Source organism: Notamacropus eugenii, chromosome 5, assembly GCF_028372415.1.
Source record: "Notamacropus eugenii isolate mMacEug1 chromosome 5, mMacEug1.pri_v2, whole genome shotgun sequence".
NCBI classification, from domain to species: domain Eukaryota; kingdom Metazoa; phylum Chordata; class Mammalia; order Diprotodontia; family Macropodidae; genus Notamacropus; species Notamacropus eugenii.
Window position 1 is genome coordinate 106,327,997 of NC_092876.1, and position 19,006 is coordinate 106,347,002.

General features: G+C 40.9%; 1 protein-coding gene across 5 annotated transcripts; it reads right to left on the reverse strand.

Moving 5' to 3' along the window:
• On the reverse strand, positions 1-18,082 carry TRIM13 (tripartite motif containing 13). Of its 5 annotated transcripts, none has more exons than XM_072610503.1 (2): positions 17,691-18,082; positions 1-1,249 (listed from the first exon to the last, which is right to left on the reverse strand). In XM_072610503.1, the coding sequence occupies exon 2, from the start codon at positions 1,244-1,246 to the stop codon at positions 17-19; it is 1,230 nt and encodes a 409-aa protein (XP_072466604.1). In that variant the 5' UTR covers positions 1,247-1,249; positions 17,691-18,082; the 3' UTR covers positions 1-16. The 5 variants fall into 5 exon arrangements, with proteins under 5 accessions (XP_072466604.1, XP_072466603.1, XP_072466602.1 ...); XM_072610502.1 differs by lacking the exon at positions 17,691-18,082 and adding an exon at positions 13,618-14,234; XM_072610501.1 differs by lacking the exon at positions 17,691-18,082 and adding an exon at positions 13,018-13,124.
• Between the last annotated feature and the right edge of the window lie 924 nt (positions 18,083-19,006).

The following is a 19,006-nucleotide window of genomic DNA, read 5'->3' on the forward strand; positions in this document are numbered from 1 at the left end:
TACTTGTGACAGATTTTTATAATAGTTTATATTTGCAAACAAATTCAGCCACACCATTCAGCAACACCAAAGTGTAATTCTTGAACCTTTCGCTGAAAACAAAAACCCCATCCACCGCCTGTTCCCAGTACAAAACTGCTTGATCTGCAATTTCTGCTGATTCTGTCAGATAAGAGGAGCTGAAGCTGGAGAAATGGGCTTTCCAAACTGAGAAATCATCCAATAAAGACCCATCCAGGGACACTGTAGGAGTGAAGTAAACAAGAAGGCCAACAAGACAAAGCACCACAAATATCTGAAAAAAGCTCCAAGGAATCTTGCTGGTGAATGGGATAGGTTCTTGAGGCAATGACATCTTGTCCACATCTACTAGTTTTATTCCCTCCCACTGACTAGTATCAAAGTTTTTAAATACAGGGTTTATAGGCAAATTAGAGGAAGGTAAAGGGGTCTCCTTGATGACTTTGATTTTTTCCCTGAATTCCTGCATCTGCTGTAGGAATACAATGGGTTCTGATACATCCTTGAAGGCTTCTGCAATGTTAAAAGCCATTCGTTGCTCCTGCAAGATTGTATTGAGCTTATTGATCTCTGGGTCATAGGTCTGCATGACTGCTAGCTTCATGGTCTCAAAGTCAGACAGGATCTCATTCTTCTTCTGCTCTAAAGTGTGCTGCAATTTTTCAAAGAACTCCTTCACCTTATCTGAATCCTTAGTCAGGAGCTGCAGTGATTTCCTCTTGCTTGTCTCTAAAATGTCCAGACGAGAAAGAGCATCTCCTCTCCGCCAGGTCTCAAAACTTTGAAACAGTGATTCAAAGGCACTCCTTTCCTGAGCGTAGGCATCTTCAATAGAGCAGAAGACGTGTTTTGTATGACTGCCACGAGTGGCACATATCCCACAGATCAGCTGCATGTCTGTTAAGCAGAAGATGTTGAGGGGCTGTCCTACGTGACCCTTACACACAGGCATTTTAGGAGAAACTTTGATCTTGTTGTATTTTTCCACAATTCCCTTCAGGGAGTAATTGACTTGCAGGCTATTGACTCCTGTAGCTGAAGTTTCCTTCCGGCAAGTAGGGCACTTGAAAGGGGATTGTCTCCACAGCATATTCCGGACATTGCCCTCCAAAATACCTTCCAGGCATTTTTTGCAGAAATTGTGAGAGCAGGGCAAAACCCGGGGATCATCAAACAAGCTGCAACAAATAGGGCATGTGAGGTCTTCCTCCAGCAGCTCCATCATATCCTGTCAAAAAGAGAGAAAAACATTTTATTGATTCTACTTTATCAGTGGTCTCCATTAAGGGCTGGGCACAATTAGAAGAATCCTATGCTCCTTAATCTAACATGACGGTCTGAATAACACTTGTATATTCCTACTCACAAAGTGCTAAGTCTTTTCTCTGGAGACTCTCAGGTTAAAATGGTCATGGCTCAGTATTGCCGTGTCTCAAAGTTTCTCTTCTCTACTCTATCCCACTCTTTGACTATACTACTGGTCCAGATTCTGCACATCAGAATGACAGGTTGGGACAGCAAGGAGCCATCAGGAGAACACTGTATTAAAGTCTGCCTCCTAGGTGCTATCAAACTCACTGATAGGCAAAACTATACAGGCATCCCACTGGGACTGTTAAATCCTCCTTGTTAAAAGGCCCAGGACACAAGGCCTCTGTGTGGGCTCCCCAACAGAAGTGTTGGCTGAAGCTGAGGAAGGACTAGGAGACAATTGCAAGTTAAGCTTGTGGCACCCAACTGATTGTTTTAAAACAGGGAGCTGACCACTAGCTGTCAGGAACAAAGCTACTCAGTGTTTGAACAGAACAAGCCCTTTACTCTGAGCCCAAAGAACAAAACTGAACTGTCGGCTCATTAAAAAAAAGCACTGTAGGGCTACTTTAGAAATAAGGAGTGCAGTAATACAAACGCAGGCCAGGTCTCCACAGCATCTTGTCTTCCAAGACAGGTGGTTCCAAGGAAAAAGAATAGTCATCTTTGGGAATTACAGGTAAAACTGACACTGATATTATGGCAAATCACTTAACCTTATTATTTGCTGCTTCTTTGCTAGGCTTATTTGGGCAAGTAAACATCTCCATCCTCCCTCTTCTCCCTCCTACAAAGTAAACTTTCAAGATTTCCTTATCTTTCCCCATCTTGAGGATAACACACTCCAAATCCTGCCACTCTCACCAAGGTGGACAGCCTGTATTAAATTAATAAATTATCATTTAAAACAAATAACTTTACCAAATTCAGTTGGCTTTGGAAGTATAGACCAAAGCAAATATCAACAAAACCTAAAAAAGCAATCCTTGGGCCCTTTTTAAAAGTCATGTAAGTAATCAAGGAAAAAAAACATGTAATTTTTAAATTAGATCATTTGAGGAGAACTATAAAGTACCAAAGGAAAAGCTGAAAATAAAATGATAGGTGTGTCAACTATTTGAAAGGTGAAAAAACAGGTACTCATAAAAGTACTCATAAACAGGTACTCATAAAAGGGAGACCTGCAGACCTATTTCATGTGGTTCTGTATAAGTTATAAAATGCATCTGATAGATTAGGTCAAGAAAAGATCTTCAATTTCTGAGAGGACTGCACTACCTGACATTGCCAAAAGCTGTGATCAACTAATGTAAAAAAAAAAATTAGGCCATCATATGGAGAAGTGAGCCTCAATTAGAAAAGAAAAGCATTCTGAACAGAACTAGGAGTTTGTGCTTAGGACAGAAATCAAAATGTGCTTAGGACAGAAATCAAAATGTTCCCCAGAAAGGTAGCAAAGCAGCTCTGAGGTTTGGTAGCACCCAAGCCTTATCTTCCGTCCTCACCCCCCCCATACACACACACAGACACAGACACAGACACGCACAATTCTCCCAGCCACTACAGGCCCTGTCATCTTGTCCACAGTTCTGGTTCAGTTGGGATTCTGTTCCTTTATTATGAGAAGATAGTCTCCAAACATGGCACTAAAACTATGGTTATAGAGGGGTTGGGAATAATGGAATGAGAACTGTTATAGATGAAAAAGAATCTTTCCTTGGTCATCATTCCCACTAGCCAGTCCAGTATTTCCCAAGGGTTACATCCAGGTGTACAAATTAAATGAGGTATAGAGAAGAAAAGAACTCTGTACTTAGCCAAGGAAACAGGAGTTACTCTCAGCATACAAATAAGGCATAGAGAGGCACTTTAACCAAAGGAAATTAAATTACATTGTGAACAAAGAAAACTCAAGAAAATCTGGTGTTTACGAGTGAGAAAGCTGCCAGAAAGAAAAATATAAGAATGAAAAACAAGAGGCCTTAATCAACCATAGTTTTATTATTACTATTGGGAAGATAACTCCACAGCTCTACTTAGTATACACACATATAAATGTAATATTTAACCACCCATTACAAATTTTTTTAACCTTCTTTGCATCAGTAATTCAAAAAGCTGAATAGAATTTACCCATATGCCTACTACTTCTTTACAGAAAATTTTAATCTCAATTCCTTGCTACTGTTATTTTCAAGAAAAAATTAAGATTTTATAGAAAGTTGTTAGCACCAAAGAAGTGCTAATAGAATAAGTGTCTCTGTATATTGAATATGAATATAAACGCACTATAGTTCCCAAGAAACAATGCTTTACATTTCCTTGACTTGACTTAATACCACAATCAAGTCATGAATCAAAATTCCCCTTGGGGGTAGAACGGGATAGAAAAGTAGAAGAGAAGTAAATGCCAGTACCAGACCTGGGCCTGCTAGGATAGTTATTTCCTTATTTTATTGGTGATTTTTAAAACTAATTTAACTCATAATAGAAACAAGCATATATCCAGTCAAGATTACTCATATTAATTATAAGAGTAGTTGATTTTTCTCTTTATCTACAGAAGAGATTTAATACCACTATAAAAACAATTACTATCTTAAGTAGAATGACAGCATTATAAAGTCGCATATCATCCGTAATTTTCTCCTATCATTAGGAAAATAAAAGAGGCATCTAGATGGTACATTGTCTAGAGCTCTGGATCTGGAGTTATAAGACCGAGTTCAAATCTTACCCCAGACATCATACACTATAATCCTGGACACGTCTTTTTAACTTTTGTCAGCCTCAGTTTCCTCATCTGTACAATGGTCAGGATCACCTGCAAGCATTTTTGTGATAAAAATGAAATATTTTCAAGATGCTTTACAAATTTTAAAGAACTGTAACTGCTAGATATTACTGTTGTTTTTCTTTAAAAAGCCCAAGTCAATGCTTCACACATAGCAAGTGCTTGGTAAATGTTTGAAGACTAAAAATGAAATCATAAGAGATTCATCCTTGCTTAGATTCAGTTTGCAAAGATTTCTAGGCCATTAAGATATTCTGTACTTCAAGTGCCCATTTCCTTAATTCAAGGATCTTAAACTACTTCTCCAACACCTGTCCAACAATCTGGTAACAAGGATTATGATCTCTCTTTTGCAGATGAGGAAACTATTCTGATTTAAAAAAAAAAAATTTACTGATGCCTTGTTTTTATCCCATACTCACTTCCAAATATATACCTTCCCTGTCCTCTGCTCAGAGAGCCAACTCTTGTAACAAAGATTTAAAAAGAGAAAATCAGTACAACCAACCAGTATATCAAATGTCTAATAATATGTAAAAGAGTCTACACCCGAATTCCCTCACCTCTACAATGAAGGGGAGAGGTCCTAATTTCTGGGGTCAAGCTTGGTTATAATAATTATAGTGTTCAGTTTTTGTTCTATTCTTTCCATTTAGAATGTTGTCGTCAATTCATAATATTTTCCTGGTTCTGCCTACTTCATTCTGCATGAGTTCTTATAAACCTTCCCATGTTTCTCTGAAATCTTCATTAGTTGTTATTTCTTATATTCCATTACATGCATGTGCTTTAATTTGTTTAGCCATTCACCAATTAATGGATACCAACTTGTCTACAATTCATTGGTACCACAAAAAATGCTTCTAGAAATATTTTGGTGTACACAGGCCTTTTTATATTTGTCCTTCTTGAGATATGTGCCTCATAGGGAAATCTCTGAATCAAAAGGTATGATCACTTAAATAACCTTTTAGCATAATTCTAAATTTCCACCTCTCTTTTTATCTAACACTATTTCCAGGCATCCTAATCAATCTTATTTGGAAGCAGGGCTCAGCTTACTCTACTTTAGGGTTAGATTTATTCATAATGATTATTAAAAACACTTTTCATCACCGTTAAGAGGCTAATAACAATTTCCTTATATTTATATAGTGCTTACTATATGCCAGATACCATACCAAGTGTCTCATGATTATCTCATTTGATCTCCACAACTCTATGAGGCAATGCTATTATTATCCCCATTTTACAGATGAGGAAACAGAGAGACAGAGATTAAGTGAGTTGCCCACAGTCACAGCTAATAAAGCCTGAGGTCATATTTGAACTCAAGTCTTCCTAACTCCAGGTCCAGCCCTCTATCCACTAGCTTCTATGCTGCAGCATCCCCCACTCCCGCCCCCGTAACCCCCAAAAAAGTAAAATCATAAAAAATGTGAGCCAACCATGATGAGTACTAGTGAAGCATAATGGCTTCACAAACTGTAGAAGTGCTGCCTTTTTTCAGGTTACATTTTTACTTTAAGACTATATTGTCTTAAATAAAACAAAATTATAGATTAAGATTTGAGTTCTAGTCTTGGCTGTAATAGTTAACTACCTATGTAACAAGCCATTTATACTCTGAATTTCCTTTTCCACAAAATGGAAACATGGCAATAAAACACACCCAACTTGATTCTTTAAAGAATAAAATGGTATTATAGAATATGATAGTGCTTTAGCTTCTAAAAAGGTTATGTTATTAACACTTCAATACTTAAGTTCTTCAAAATACTATTCCCTCAACTGATTCACAACCTCTCCAAACCACATTAAACAGTCTTTGTAAGTTGATAAAGCCAAAATAAGACCTTGTGCCCAACTTTCAAATGATGAACTTCTCAAATTTTAAATAATTCAGTTGCCAGGTGACAAATACACAATCCACATTACATGTTCACACACAGAGCTTTTCCATTTTGGGAAGACCTGGCTGGCATAGCCTCCTCCAACCTCCAAAATGTCTTCAAAAATATTATTAGCTCAGATAAAATCAAAATTTTTATTGAACAGCCTGGAGAAAAGAGTAATATGTTTGTCAAATAGTTTAATTAAATTTAAAAGAAAGGTACAAATACAAATAAAAACTGAACAAAGAGTGAGTTATCAAGTGTCAGAGGAGGTCACAACTCAAAAGTTCATTTCATTAAAAGGAATCAGAAGAGCATGTTAGAGTACAGCACTGATTTTTTTAAATATCCAGTGCAAATAGTCGCTAAAAGTTCTGCATATACATCTATGCCAGATAGCTGCTCACTTCATTTTTTTTCTAGTATAGTTTTAGAGTGAAAATATAGTACCTGGGATAGAAACCAAACTTGTGACTTCATTGGTACCAGGAACTGCCAATGAAAACATTCCTCTACTATTGTACCTTTACCACCTTCTCTTAGGTAATAATCTTAATAATCTTAGGTAAGTGAGCACTGAGAGATTTAAGTGACTTGACCCAGGAAACACAGACAGTATGTGTCAAAGGTAGGACTTGCAAGAACTAAGGTCTTCCTGGCTTTAGGCCAATTCTCTATCCACTCCACCACACGGCCTCTCCCAGAATGAATACTAGTTAACATTACCAAGACATTTCTGACAAAATTCAAATACAAAGGGCTAAGGAAAAGGTAACATGGAAGAATCACCTACTCTTAAGTTCCAGAAATACAATATGACTGGGCTAGAGAATTCTAGATGTATTTTACAAGCTGGTATAATGGAAAGAGGAAAAAAATCCCACTAAATTTGGAGTCTGAGCACTTTAGCTCAAATCTGACTCTTTCACTTAGTCCCTAAGTGACCTTGGCAAGTCATAACTACTCTGTAAAATAAGGATCTCTTTCAGCTCTGAAGCTATGATCCTACTCTAAATAATGATTTTTAGGGTTACTTTACAAAGTAAGCACTTTAACACTTGTTTCTGTCTCTGCATTCACAGTCTAGTAACTTGTTTCAAACTGAATACTAATATCTAGAATACTTAAAAAGATCTCCCTAAACAGGCTGAGTTTAATCAGATGATTTAGGAATAAAGTCAGTAACTGGTAAGCATGGAGAGAGAAAATGATTTATGGTTAAGAGTTCATTAACACTTGGGAATGTTATTTAAAAATAACAATAAAACTAACTTTTTCTGACTATGTAAACACTCAACTGATAGGTCTCATCTCCTAGGATTTGCTGCTCAGTTCCTCTCTTTTCTTGTCTATCCCTTTTTATCCCCTATCTTCCTGTTTTTCACAATCCTATTGCCTCATTCTTCCAGGGCAGCTTCATTTAGTCTTTTGCTTTTCTCCCATTCCCAACCTTCCTCTACTTTGCTTCTTAAATCTTTCTTCCCTTCCTTTATTTCTTTTCTCTTCCTTTTCCAGTGTAACTTGATAAAAGTCATTCAGAATGTTATCCTATGAATCTAGAAAAGGAGGCTCAGGGTAAAGGTATCAAATGGGTCAGGTGTCTCTAATAATTTACATATACGTTATGAGATTTGTGAGAAAGAGAAAAAGGTTTTACAGTCCTGTCAAGATGTGTAAAGTCTGAAGAAATTATTGATCCAGTCCATGGAAAGCATACATAGACAAAATGACAGGCTATAACAAAGATATTTTCACTTCTCCACACCCCATAACCCTTATCAACTAACCACTAAATCTTTATCCTAACCTGCTCATAGAGAATGTCTAAAGTTTTAGCTTGTTTACTATGAATTCAGGTTAAAATTACAGATTTCCACAAAGGTTTTATGAATAGAGTTCTATATTTTCCAGTTACTTTTTTTCTTGCAATTAAAGTTTAAATGGGTTAAGGTAAAACAGGCAAATACATTTTCTTCCCCATGACTATATTATAATTTTTTTGATAAGAGAGGAATCCATGTAACCAATTTTAACCTATGATGTTGTGGTTTCCATGGGCTTGCTTTGCATTTGAAGCAACCATTCATTTATTCATTCCACAAACATGTATTAAACACTATGTGCAACTCAGAGTGACAGAAGCCATGAAAGATAGAAAAGCAAATAAGAAACAGTCCTTTGCAATGAGTTTACAACTTGCTAAGAGATAAGACATTAACAGAGATAAATAAAATACAAATAAATTATAACAAGTAGATAAGATGATTAAGTACTATAAACTCAGATGTGAGGCAGATAAGATAGCTTTCAAAAATACTTATAACTAACAGTTATTATTACAGTAGATTAACAGCTTCCTTTGTTACCATCTTGGTCCTTATTGTAAATAAATGCTTAATAGACATTTTAGGATACAGAGAAGTATTAACCACCAAAATTACACCTAACATTTGAGGTAACTTTGGCATGGCAAGCAAATGTGTATAAGCTCTTTGTAAAATACTAGTCAATATATCTATCAGGACAGTAGTGTAGTTCAATGCAAGATAGCTAGAGTTAGCATGAGCAGATATCCATTTATGTCTCAACTTTACGGCTAGATGACAAGCCACTTAACCTTCCGTAGCCTCCAAATATAATGGTTATATAATATAACCTGCCTCATAGCTATGAGGAAAGCACTTTGTAAATTCTGAAGCATTTCTATATGTATACATATACAAATACACAGAAATGTATATGGACATGTGTATATTTACATTTACATGTGTGTATAAACACACAAAGACAGAGGGAGACGTATAAGGAATGAGGAAGAGAGGGAGGAAAAAGAGAGAGAGACAAAGAGAGCGGGGGGGGGGAGGGAAGGGAGAGAAAAGGGAAAGAGAGAGAAAAGGGAAAGAGAGAGAGAGAAAAGAAGAAAAGAGAGAGAGAAAAGGAAAAGAGAGAGAGAAAAGGGAGGGAGAGAGAGAGACAGAGAGACAGACCTGAGACCAGTATTGGGAAGGCACAGCAAAATGCAAGAAAGGAGAAGTGGTTTACTAATCGACAGGCTTTACTGTGCTCTGTTAAACTGTCCTTACCCACAACTTCCAACTCAGCTTTTCCCTAGAAATGTATCTAACACTATAATTAAAGTCGATGGAAAAAGAAAGTTCACACTACAAAGAATGGCTTTATGACCAACTGTAATCAATCAATTATTTATTAAACATCTATCATGTACAAAGCACTCAGCTAAGGCGACTATTCTGCAGGCAAGGAATATCTATCATTAGTTAAATATTGAAGAAGTGCAAGGCTATACACAAAATTTGAGTTCTTGTTTCACATCTCTTAGATGAGAGGATCACCCTTCTAAAACAATATGACAAAAACTATCAAATCTTTGTAGCATGAAAATCAAAATCAGACAATTTGGTATTCTGGCAGATCCAGTGCTCAAAGCGAGGCAGGGGGTGTGGCATACTACAGTGTGCACAAGATCTGGAGTTGAAGAACTGAATTCAAACCTCAGCTCAGGTACTTACTACCTATGGAACCTCAGGTAATTCCCTTAACCTCAGTACTTCAGTGTCCTCATCTACAAAATGAGAGAGCTGAACTAGACAACTCAATCCCTCTCTAGACCTACATTTATGATCTTATGATCAAATCCAATTCAAAAACGGTAACTTATGAACTCCAATGTATTGGCTAGAGCACTATCTTTGGAGGAGGGAAGACCTAAGTTCCAGTCCTGTCTCTTAACACATATTAGTTGTGTGACATGTCCTTAACCTCTCAGTGCCCCTAAGGAAGTTTCTAAAACTAAAAGCTATGGAGTACTTGTAAACTGCATTAGTATGAGTTCCCAACACCAATGAAATAAAAGATCTGATTTTTTTAAAGGTGCAATAAATTTCATTTTATTTTTTGATAGGTCAAGTGACTTACCCAAGGAAAAATTAGTTACAGATAAGCTGGAACTCAGAAAGCTGTATTTGGCCCTATGCCATTTAACTTTTCTGTCAATGTCTTAGATAAAGGCTTGGAGGATATACTTAAACATTTGAAGACAACAAGGAGCTAAGATATATTTGATATATAATTTATATAATACAACGGACCAGAGTCAAAACTTGTAAAGATCTTGACAGTCACTCTATAGCTTTTGACCAAACCTAGTAACATGAAATTTAGTAGGGATAAATATAAAGTCCTACTCTTGAATTTAAGAAAAAGTCAGTTTCATAAAATAAGATGAGGGAAAAGAAGCCAGATAATATTGGCCAATCTGACTATAAGCTCTATTGTCAACATATATAACAGCAAAAAAAAATTATAATGTGATTTTGCACTGCATTAAGAGGCATGATGCCCAGGACTAGTGATGTGACCATCCTGCTGAATTCTACCCTGAATGGATCTCATCAGCTCTGGCTGCCTCATTTTAGTAAGGCTGAATTCAAATTTCACAGAACAAATCTTCTTAATAAAAGGATTTGTTTTATGAAACTTAGACTCTGTCAAAAGGCCTTAAAATGTGGCCACAAGGCTGAAGGTTCCCCACCTCTGGATTAGCCTATAGAAGACAAGACCCTGGCAGGGGAGTGCAGAAGAGAAATAGCTGTCTTCATGTTTTTGAAGAATTGTCAAAGAATTTAATTCAATTCAATAATTTATTAAGCACCAACTACATTCTTGGCCCTAGAATTTAAAAAAAAAAATGTTCCTGTCTTTAAGGAGCTTACAATCTGCTGGTAGAGGGATAGGATTAGTCTTTCTTGGCCCCAAAGGATAAAACTAGGAATAAGGAGAAGCTGAATGAAGCAAATTCAGCCTTACTATAAGGAAAAACTTTTATTTACTCCAAACTGATGGACTACCCCAGGAAGTTGGTGGATTCCCTCTCATTGAAAGTCTTCAAAGACTGAGTGACCATTTATCAGTTTAATGGAGAGAGGATTCTTGCTTCTTTGGGTCAGGATTGCTCCTAAAATCCCTTCCAGTTTTCCAATGTTGAGATCCTATGAATCTAGGTTCTACAACTTGCCAGCTAGTTCAGCACTGTTACTGGCATATCGCAAATGGACTAGGCACTCAGATCACTGGACTCTACAGATTATCTCTAAGGTCCCTTCCAGCTTTAAACTTATGTGACTTTAGGATGACTTGGAGAATGGGAAGCATTATTTAAGGTACAGTTCTAGAAAATTTACTCTTGAGCTGTGATTTACAGAAGGGACAAAAATGGGCACTATAGTAGAGGGCAGAAATGACTATGAGACATTTTGGGGAAAAGTTCTGTGATAAAAAGACCAGCGACAGAAGAAAATAACAGTGGGTGGAAACTAAAGAGAACAACCTGGTATTACAGCAGAAAATAAGAGCAGGTAGACAGGTAGGGTGAATCCAGTCAGCTGATAGGAACCCTTTTTTTTTTTTTAAGGGGAGGGCAAGGGAAATTAATAAGAAAGAAAGAGTGAAAAAGAAAAAAGCAACATAACCAGTTAATTGACAAGTTCTCCAAAGCCAGACAGAGAGAAATGTGCCTAAGTAAAGGATAAATTATGGCAGTAACTACTCAGAGCACTGGACCGAGGATAGAAGACTTAACTGCTCCTCCACAAAATGCAAGGGAGGAAGGAAAAAAGAATGTTTACCATTAATTTTACAAATGTCCATACTTTTAAGGTTTGAAAATTATGTTCAGTGACATATGGATAATAGTGATACGTGTCTTCTAACGAACAATAATTATATCTTCAAGTATATAGGAAAGAGGGTGTAGTGATTGCAAATTCAAAACCTTCCCTAAACCACACAAGGTCTGGTCTAACCTAGTATATAAGGTTATTATAAGGATCAAATGAACTACTGTATGTATAAGGTGCTTTTATCCATATATACTATGAAAATATAGTTATTATTAGCATTATTATTAATGATATTAGTAACCTTGCAAAGTGTTTTGTACCCATGTTGAGGGTAAGCTAATATTATTATAATGACCACAGATCAACCCAGAACTAAGATGCAGTGGAGGAAGGAGATAAGAAAGGTAAACCTGGAAGTCGGAGAAAGTTAAAAAAAACAAAAAAAACAGCTACAAAGCCAATCTTATTCGAGACACTTGGAGTGTTTTAGAATCTGCTGTACAAGAAAGCCCAGATAAGCTGTAAAAAGTATCTTAGGAGGACAGGTCTCAAAAAGCACTAAATTTGTAGTCCGAGGTCCAAGCTCTCCATGTGACAATTAACTGAATGTGCTTCAGTTTCCTCATGTGTAAAATGAAGGGTTGGATGAGATGGCTTCTAAGCTCTCTTTCACCTTTAAATCTATGATTCCAGTTACTGTTAACCGAAGCTCTCTCCCTCTGCATCCAAAAGGCAAGAAACAGGAGCAGTCCGCTGCTCGAATCACAAAACGAGAAGAGCAGAAAGGGCCGCGGACAGGCACCCGGCAGGAGTGACCCGGGCGGAAAGGGCCGGGGCTGCGGGTGGGAGGAGGGAAGAGTGGGGGCCTGGGCCTGGGAGAGCGGCTACTTTTGTTCTTTCCAAAGCCGGCACACCCGCCACCTCGGAGAGCGGCCCGACCCCATTCCCAGGCGGCCGGCCAGCCATTCCCAGGAGGGCGTCCCGCGAGGAAGGGCGCCCGGGCCCTCCACTAAGCCCCGGGGGTACTCAGCCCGCTCCGCAGACAGGCAGCCTGTTGGAGCCGGGACGCAGGCAGAGCCAGACGCCGGACTTGCTCTCCATTGGTGTTCTCCCACCTCCACAGGTTTTCCAGCCCTTCCTTCTGTATCCGACCGCCCTGCCCGTGCCCTGGCCAGCCTCGGCCCTCCCAGGCCCTGTTCGGCTATGTGGAGGGGCGCTGCCGGGGGCGGGCCAGGCGCCAGGCTAAGCCCCCGGGCCCTGGCCACAGCCCCCCCCCCCCCCCCCCCCCCCCCCCCCCCCCGCCCTGTCCCGGTCTTGGAGGCCCACGCCCGAACCCGGCCCTTCTCCCCGGACCGACCTGCGGCTGCCTGTGGGGTGCGTGTGTCGGCGGCTGCAGCAGCGGCCGGGGCTCGAGCTGCCCGAGTGGCGCGGCCGCACTTCCCCGGCACGGGGCTGCTTCAGTCACAAAATGGACTCGCGGGGAGGCTGGCCCGGTGGCCGGCCCGCCCTCCGGCCTGGTGGCCGGCCCGCCCTTCGGCCTCCCTCCTCTGGCTCCGCAGCCCCAGCCGCCACAGCCCAGGCTCCTCGCCTTTGTTCCGCCTCCCTCGCCAGTCCCGAGGGTGGGAGGGCCGTGGGGGGCGGGGCGGGTGCCTCTCCGGGCCTCGCCCTCCTCCTCCCCCTGCCCGCTCCCTCTCCCCTCCCCCTTCCCCTCCCCCCTCCCCTCCCCCTTCCCCTCCCCCCTCCCCTCCCCCTTCCCCTCCCCCCTCCCCTCCCCCTTCCCCTCCTCCCTCCCCGCTCCCTACCCCCTTCCTCTTCCCCTCCCCGCTCCCTCCCCCCTTCCTCTTCCCCTCCCCCTTCCCCTCCTCCCTCCCCGCTCCCTCCCCTCCCCCCTTCTCTGTCCCGGGGCCAGCCCGGGTGCTCGGGCCGCCGCCGTGCCGAGCTAGGAGAGGGAAGGTACCTGGGCCCTCCTGGGCTGGGAGACGGGGGAGGACACCCCCGGGCCCCGAGGCCGGGCATGAAGGGGCCGGGCACGATGAGGCCGGGCATCGAGATCCCTTGAAGAGGAGGCGCAGAAAGAGTCTCCCCATCAGACGACGGCTCCGAGACGGTCGGGTTTGGATTGTTGTACTTTTTTTTTTGTTCGTTTTATTTTTAGGAACAAAAAAAAAAGCCCAACCCTTCACGCCGCTTCCCCCGCATCTCTCCAGACCACCCGGGAGCGGGCAGGGGGCGCCCCGCCCTCACTGCGGCGCCCCCATCCGAGGAGAAGCCGCCGGGCTGGGCCCCGCAGAGGAGGGTCCGCCCAGTCTACGGGGAGGCTGATCCGGCTGACAACTGGGGGGAAGCTCGGTCCCCCGAGCCAGTCACTCCCCAGGGCAGAGTGAGGTCCAAGGAGCAGAAACAGTAAAATTCCTTCTCGGGAATGAACGGATGGTACTCTTGAAAGGGGAGGAAAGGGACAGAGGAAGCAAGAGACGAGCTGCCTAAGCCCCCCTAACTCCGCGCGAAGCCCCCGTCCTGCATCCCCCCCTTTCTTGGTTCTGACGTCTGACTTCCATGGTAGGGACTAGTCTTCATTTAAGGAGGGGAGGGGGGGATGATTCTCCTTCCCCCCGACTTCCAGAGATGGAAGAAGGCAAAATGTGACAAGTGCCGTTGGAAAGGTACACAAAAGAGATAACAAAGGACGTATTATTTGATATGATCCTGAAAGGATGAGTAGAATTTCTGTAGGGGAGGAACACTATAGAACTATAATGTCTGAAGACCAGTTATCTTACCTTTTACAACTGCTTAAAAGTATCCTTGATATCAGTGAAAATTGTCATTGAGAGAGTAATTTGCGTTTATGCATTCCATATCCTTACCACTCGTTCCTCCACCCCTTGTAACCTGAATTCCATTCCTAGTCCTACTAAAATAGTTCTAAGGTCACTAGCAGTCAATCAATAAACACTTATTAAGCACCTGCTATGTATGATCAGACCCTATGCTAAATGCTGAGGTTCCAAAAAAGAAGCAAACGTTGGTCCCTGCCCTCAAGAAACTCACAGTCTAATGGGAGAGAAATGCACACATGTGTAATAACAAGCTACATAAAGAAAAAAGAGGGAATGGTTAAAAGAGGGAAGGCACTAGAATTAAGAGGGACTGGAAAAGGCTTTCTACAGAAGACTGAATTTTAGTAGTTTGGAGTGAATTGAATTCCTTTCCACCTATAGTTAAACAGCCTGACCTGGATTAAGATCCAGCAAAGGAGATTGAGGAGTGAGCTCATAGATAGGAAGAGAACCAGGAGAGAGTAGTGTTTCAAAAACCCAGAGAGAAGATGGGGATCAAAGCATCACAGGCTGCAGAGAGGTTGAGGACAAGCCAAGGACAAGTCCAATGTCCCTTTGACTTCTCTGCACCATTTGATACAGTACACCACTCCCTTCTTCCAGAAACTTTCTTCCCTTGGTTTCAGTAACATTGTATTCTCAATTCCTATTGTATTCTCCTCCTATTTCCCCAAAAGCAATCATGTATCTTGCTGGCTTCTCATTCTCCTACAGATTGCCCCCTCTATCATTCCTTCTCTCTCATGAATCTTCAATCTCTGTCTTCTGGTTGCTTTTCTATTGCCTACAAGCATGCCCATGTCTCCCTATCGTCAAAAAATGTTCACTTGATTCTTCCATCTCTACTATCCTATATCTCTCCTCCCTTTTGTGTATAAACTTGAGGCCATCTATAATAGGTACCTCCATTTTCCCCCCTTCTCACTCTTTAACTTTTTGAAGTCTGGTTTCCAACCTCATCATTCAACTAAAATGGTTCCCTCCAAAGTTACTAATGTGCTCTTGTCAAATCTAATGACCTTTTCTCAGTCCTCATCCTTCTTGACCTCTCTGCAACCTTTGATGAGTCTCTTTAGGTTTTTGTGAAGCTGCCCTTTCTAAGTTCTCCTCGTACCTGTATCACCATTCCTTCTCTGTTTTTTGCTAAATCTTCATCCATATTACACCAACTAACCCTGGGTTTCTCCCAAGGCTCTGTTCTGGACCCTCTTCACCACATTGTTTCCTTGGTAACCTCAGAAGTTCTCATGTTTTCACTTATCATCCCTATTCAGATGATTCTCAGATCTAATTGTCTAGCCTTAACCTTTCAGCTGGCCTGCAGTCTCATATCTCCAACTGCCTACTGGATATCACAAACCAGAAGTCCCACAGACATCTTAAGTTCAACATTTCCAGCATTTCCATTATCTTTCTCTCTTAAACTCTTCCCTTTTCCTCATTTTCTAGTAATCATTTTCCCAGGCACCCACACTCACAACCTATGTGTCACCTTTGACTCCTCACTCATCCCTAATATTCAATCATCTATCAAGTTCTGTGGTTTCTACCTTCATAACATCTCTCATATATGCCCCCTTCTCCCCTCTGGCACTGCCACCACCCTGGTGCAGGCCGTCATTATGTCACATCTGGACTATTGAAATAGCCTCTTGAGTAGTCTCCTGTCTCAAGTCTCTCTCCCACTCAAATTCAACTTCCATCCCAGCTATCAAACTGATCTTCCTAACCTGACCATGTGACACCTCTATTCAATAAACTCTAGTGGCTCCTTATTATCTTCAGGATCAAATACAAAATCCTGTTTGGCTTTAAAATCCTTTGGCTCCTTCCTACTTTTCCCATCTTCTTATACTATACTATACTGTATCGTACCGTACTATATACTATGCTACACTATACTACACTACACTACACTACACTTATACTTTACTCCTCCATATGTATTCTGAGATCCAGTGACACCGACTTCCTTACTATTCCTCTCATGCTTTCATAGTCTGTTTCACATTCCTTAAACTCTCTCCTTCATCATTTCCTGCTTTCTAGCTTCCCTTGGGTCCCAACTTCTGCAAGAAACTTTGCCAGTCCTTAATTTTAGTGATTTACCTCTGAGACTATCCTCAGTTTATCTTGTATGTTTATGCATAATTCTTTGTTTATTGTCTCTCCACTTAGACTGTAAGCTCCTTGAAAGCAGGAACTGTTTTTTGACTTTCTTGTTTCCCTAGTGTTTAGAGCAGTGCCTGGTACAAATCAGTGTTTAATAATGTAATGTTTTTTTAAAATAATTTTAATGTTTAGGTCAGTGCTTAATAAATGCTAGCTGATTGATTGATCCCCATACCTAATCCCATCAATGCAATACCTCTTGCATCTGACCCCTCCTCTACACTCCCATCTTTAGCACCTTATTTCACAGTCCTCATTTTCTCTTTACTGTTACTTTTTAAATGTTCTGATGCTTTGTTTTTTCAAACATCATTATTACTTTCTAGTGACTCCTCTCCTTCCCTGATTAGAACACTCTCTTGTAACAAAGAATTGACCTGAATAGCTTCCCAAATAGTCTTCCTATCATCAGTATGTCCCTTTTCCAATTCCTCCTGCATGCCAATGCCAGAGTCACATTCCTAACACTCAGAGAATCAAGTCATTCCTCTGCTGCAGAGCTTTCAGGGGTAGGACAGTCTGGTTCCAAAGTAACAATGGCCTTATCTCCAGGTAGGGCCCCCTGATGTACTCTATGTTCTAACCAGAATGGGGATACCTCTTCATTCCCCATTCTTATTCTGCCTTCCCCTTTCTCCAGGCCTTTTTTTGTTTACCCTACCACTCCATGCACAGCCTCTCCCCTTCCCTGCCCACAATCCAATCTTACATACATTTAAAGTTTGCTTTTGCAGCCTACTTCCCCGTAGCATAGTTGATACAGTTCCAAACTCCTCTTTCCTTCAAGGCCCATCTTCAACGTTACTCTCGGAAGCCTGACTTCTCTAATTCTCCTAGGTAAAAATGATCTTTTCTCTTCAAATGACTCATTGTACTTTTCTTGCATTTCTCCCTTTGCACTTATCAAACTCTCCCTTTAATCAGTCATTTAGATGCTTATTTTCCCCTCTATTAGATTATAAATGGGGCCTGTTGGCAAGCCTAGAGGCCTGTATTGGGCTACCCGAGTCTTTCTTACCTGTCCAGGTCTTCGGCTGGCCACGCCGGATGCACATATGAGAGAAAGGACGTTCCAGAGTCAAACAGGGGTTGAGCTTTATTACAGGGTTTCGGTTACAAGTGCAGGGGGTCTTCTTTCTTAGGACGAAGAGGGGGAGATTTCCTAAGAAGGCTAAGCTTAAGGGAATGGAAGTAGAAGTACAAGCGGGGAGAGAGGGGGAGGGGAGAGAGGAAAGAAAAGAAGCGGAGCCCTACTTTTCTCTTTGGCTCCACACGTGCTAAGAGAGCCTTTTAGGTTTCCTCAATCCTACTTAATCTTCAGCCACACAGTTTGCATCTCAATACCGTGCTGTTAGGTAACTAGGTGTGCTCCAATCCGGGACGACCTCGAGGGCAGGGAGACTCCACCCATCAGGTATCTCCGGGGGAGAGGCGGAAATACCCGAGCTAGCCGAGCTAGCTCGGTCTGACCTTCTCGAACCCCCGCTGTTCATGGAGGGCCTCGTAAGACTCTAAGATTTAGAAGTCCCACTTTTACCTGCCCGAGACTGTCCACACGGAATTGAGCTTCCAGTCCCAACAGCCTGTGTCTTCGCTTCTTATCTAGTCTCAGCTCCTAGCCCTCCACCTTATGTACAGTAATGCTTAATGGAGACTCAATTGAATTTCTAAGTGTTCATCTTAAATGAAATATCACTCATAGAAAATAAAAACAAAAGAAACATTTAAAAATACTTTTAAGTTTAAAATGAAGTTTGGGGATCAGATCTGTGATTTCATTGATATAAAGAACTAGATTAAGCAACTAGATTATGTTATGGGAATTTATTTCCCTTTATTATTATTTGGGATACGAGGCCAATCCTCCTGTATTTTTGGTTAACTATAAGTTTGTTTTAATATTAACCTCACCTAAACAAAAGCTGTCCTATGGGATATATAAATTAAGAGCCTAAAATATTCTTTAGATAAGAAGCAGAGGAAGAATCTCAATTATATCTGACTCCTTGGCAACATGTATGTAAATCCTCCTCCTTAATCTATTTATAAATCCTCTAAATTTTATTTAATCTGTAACCTGACTTAGTTTACCTATCGAATTTGTTTGCTGACATTTGTTTCTTTAGGGGATGAATAAGATTATGACTCTATTTAACCAAGTTTATTCAACTTTCATGACATTGAGGAAAGCATAAGATTATGATTCTATCTTTTCTTTAACTTTTATGGTTTAAGAGGAATACACAAGATTGCAAGATGCAAAAGAATTCTTTCCCTGTCATTCTTATGTAATTTTGCCTATAAGAAGCCTTGTCGGAACCCTCATGATTCTTC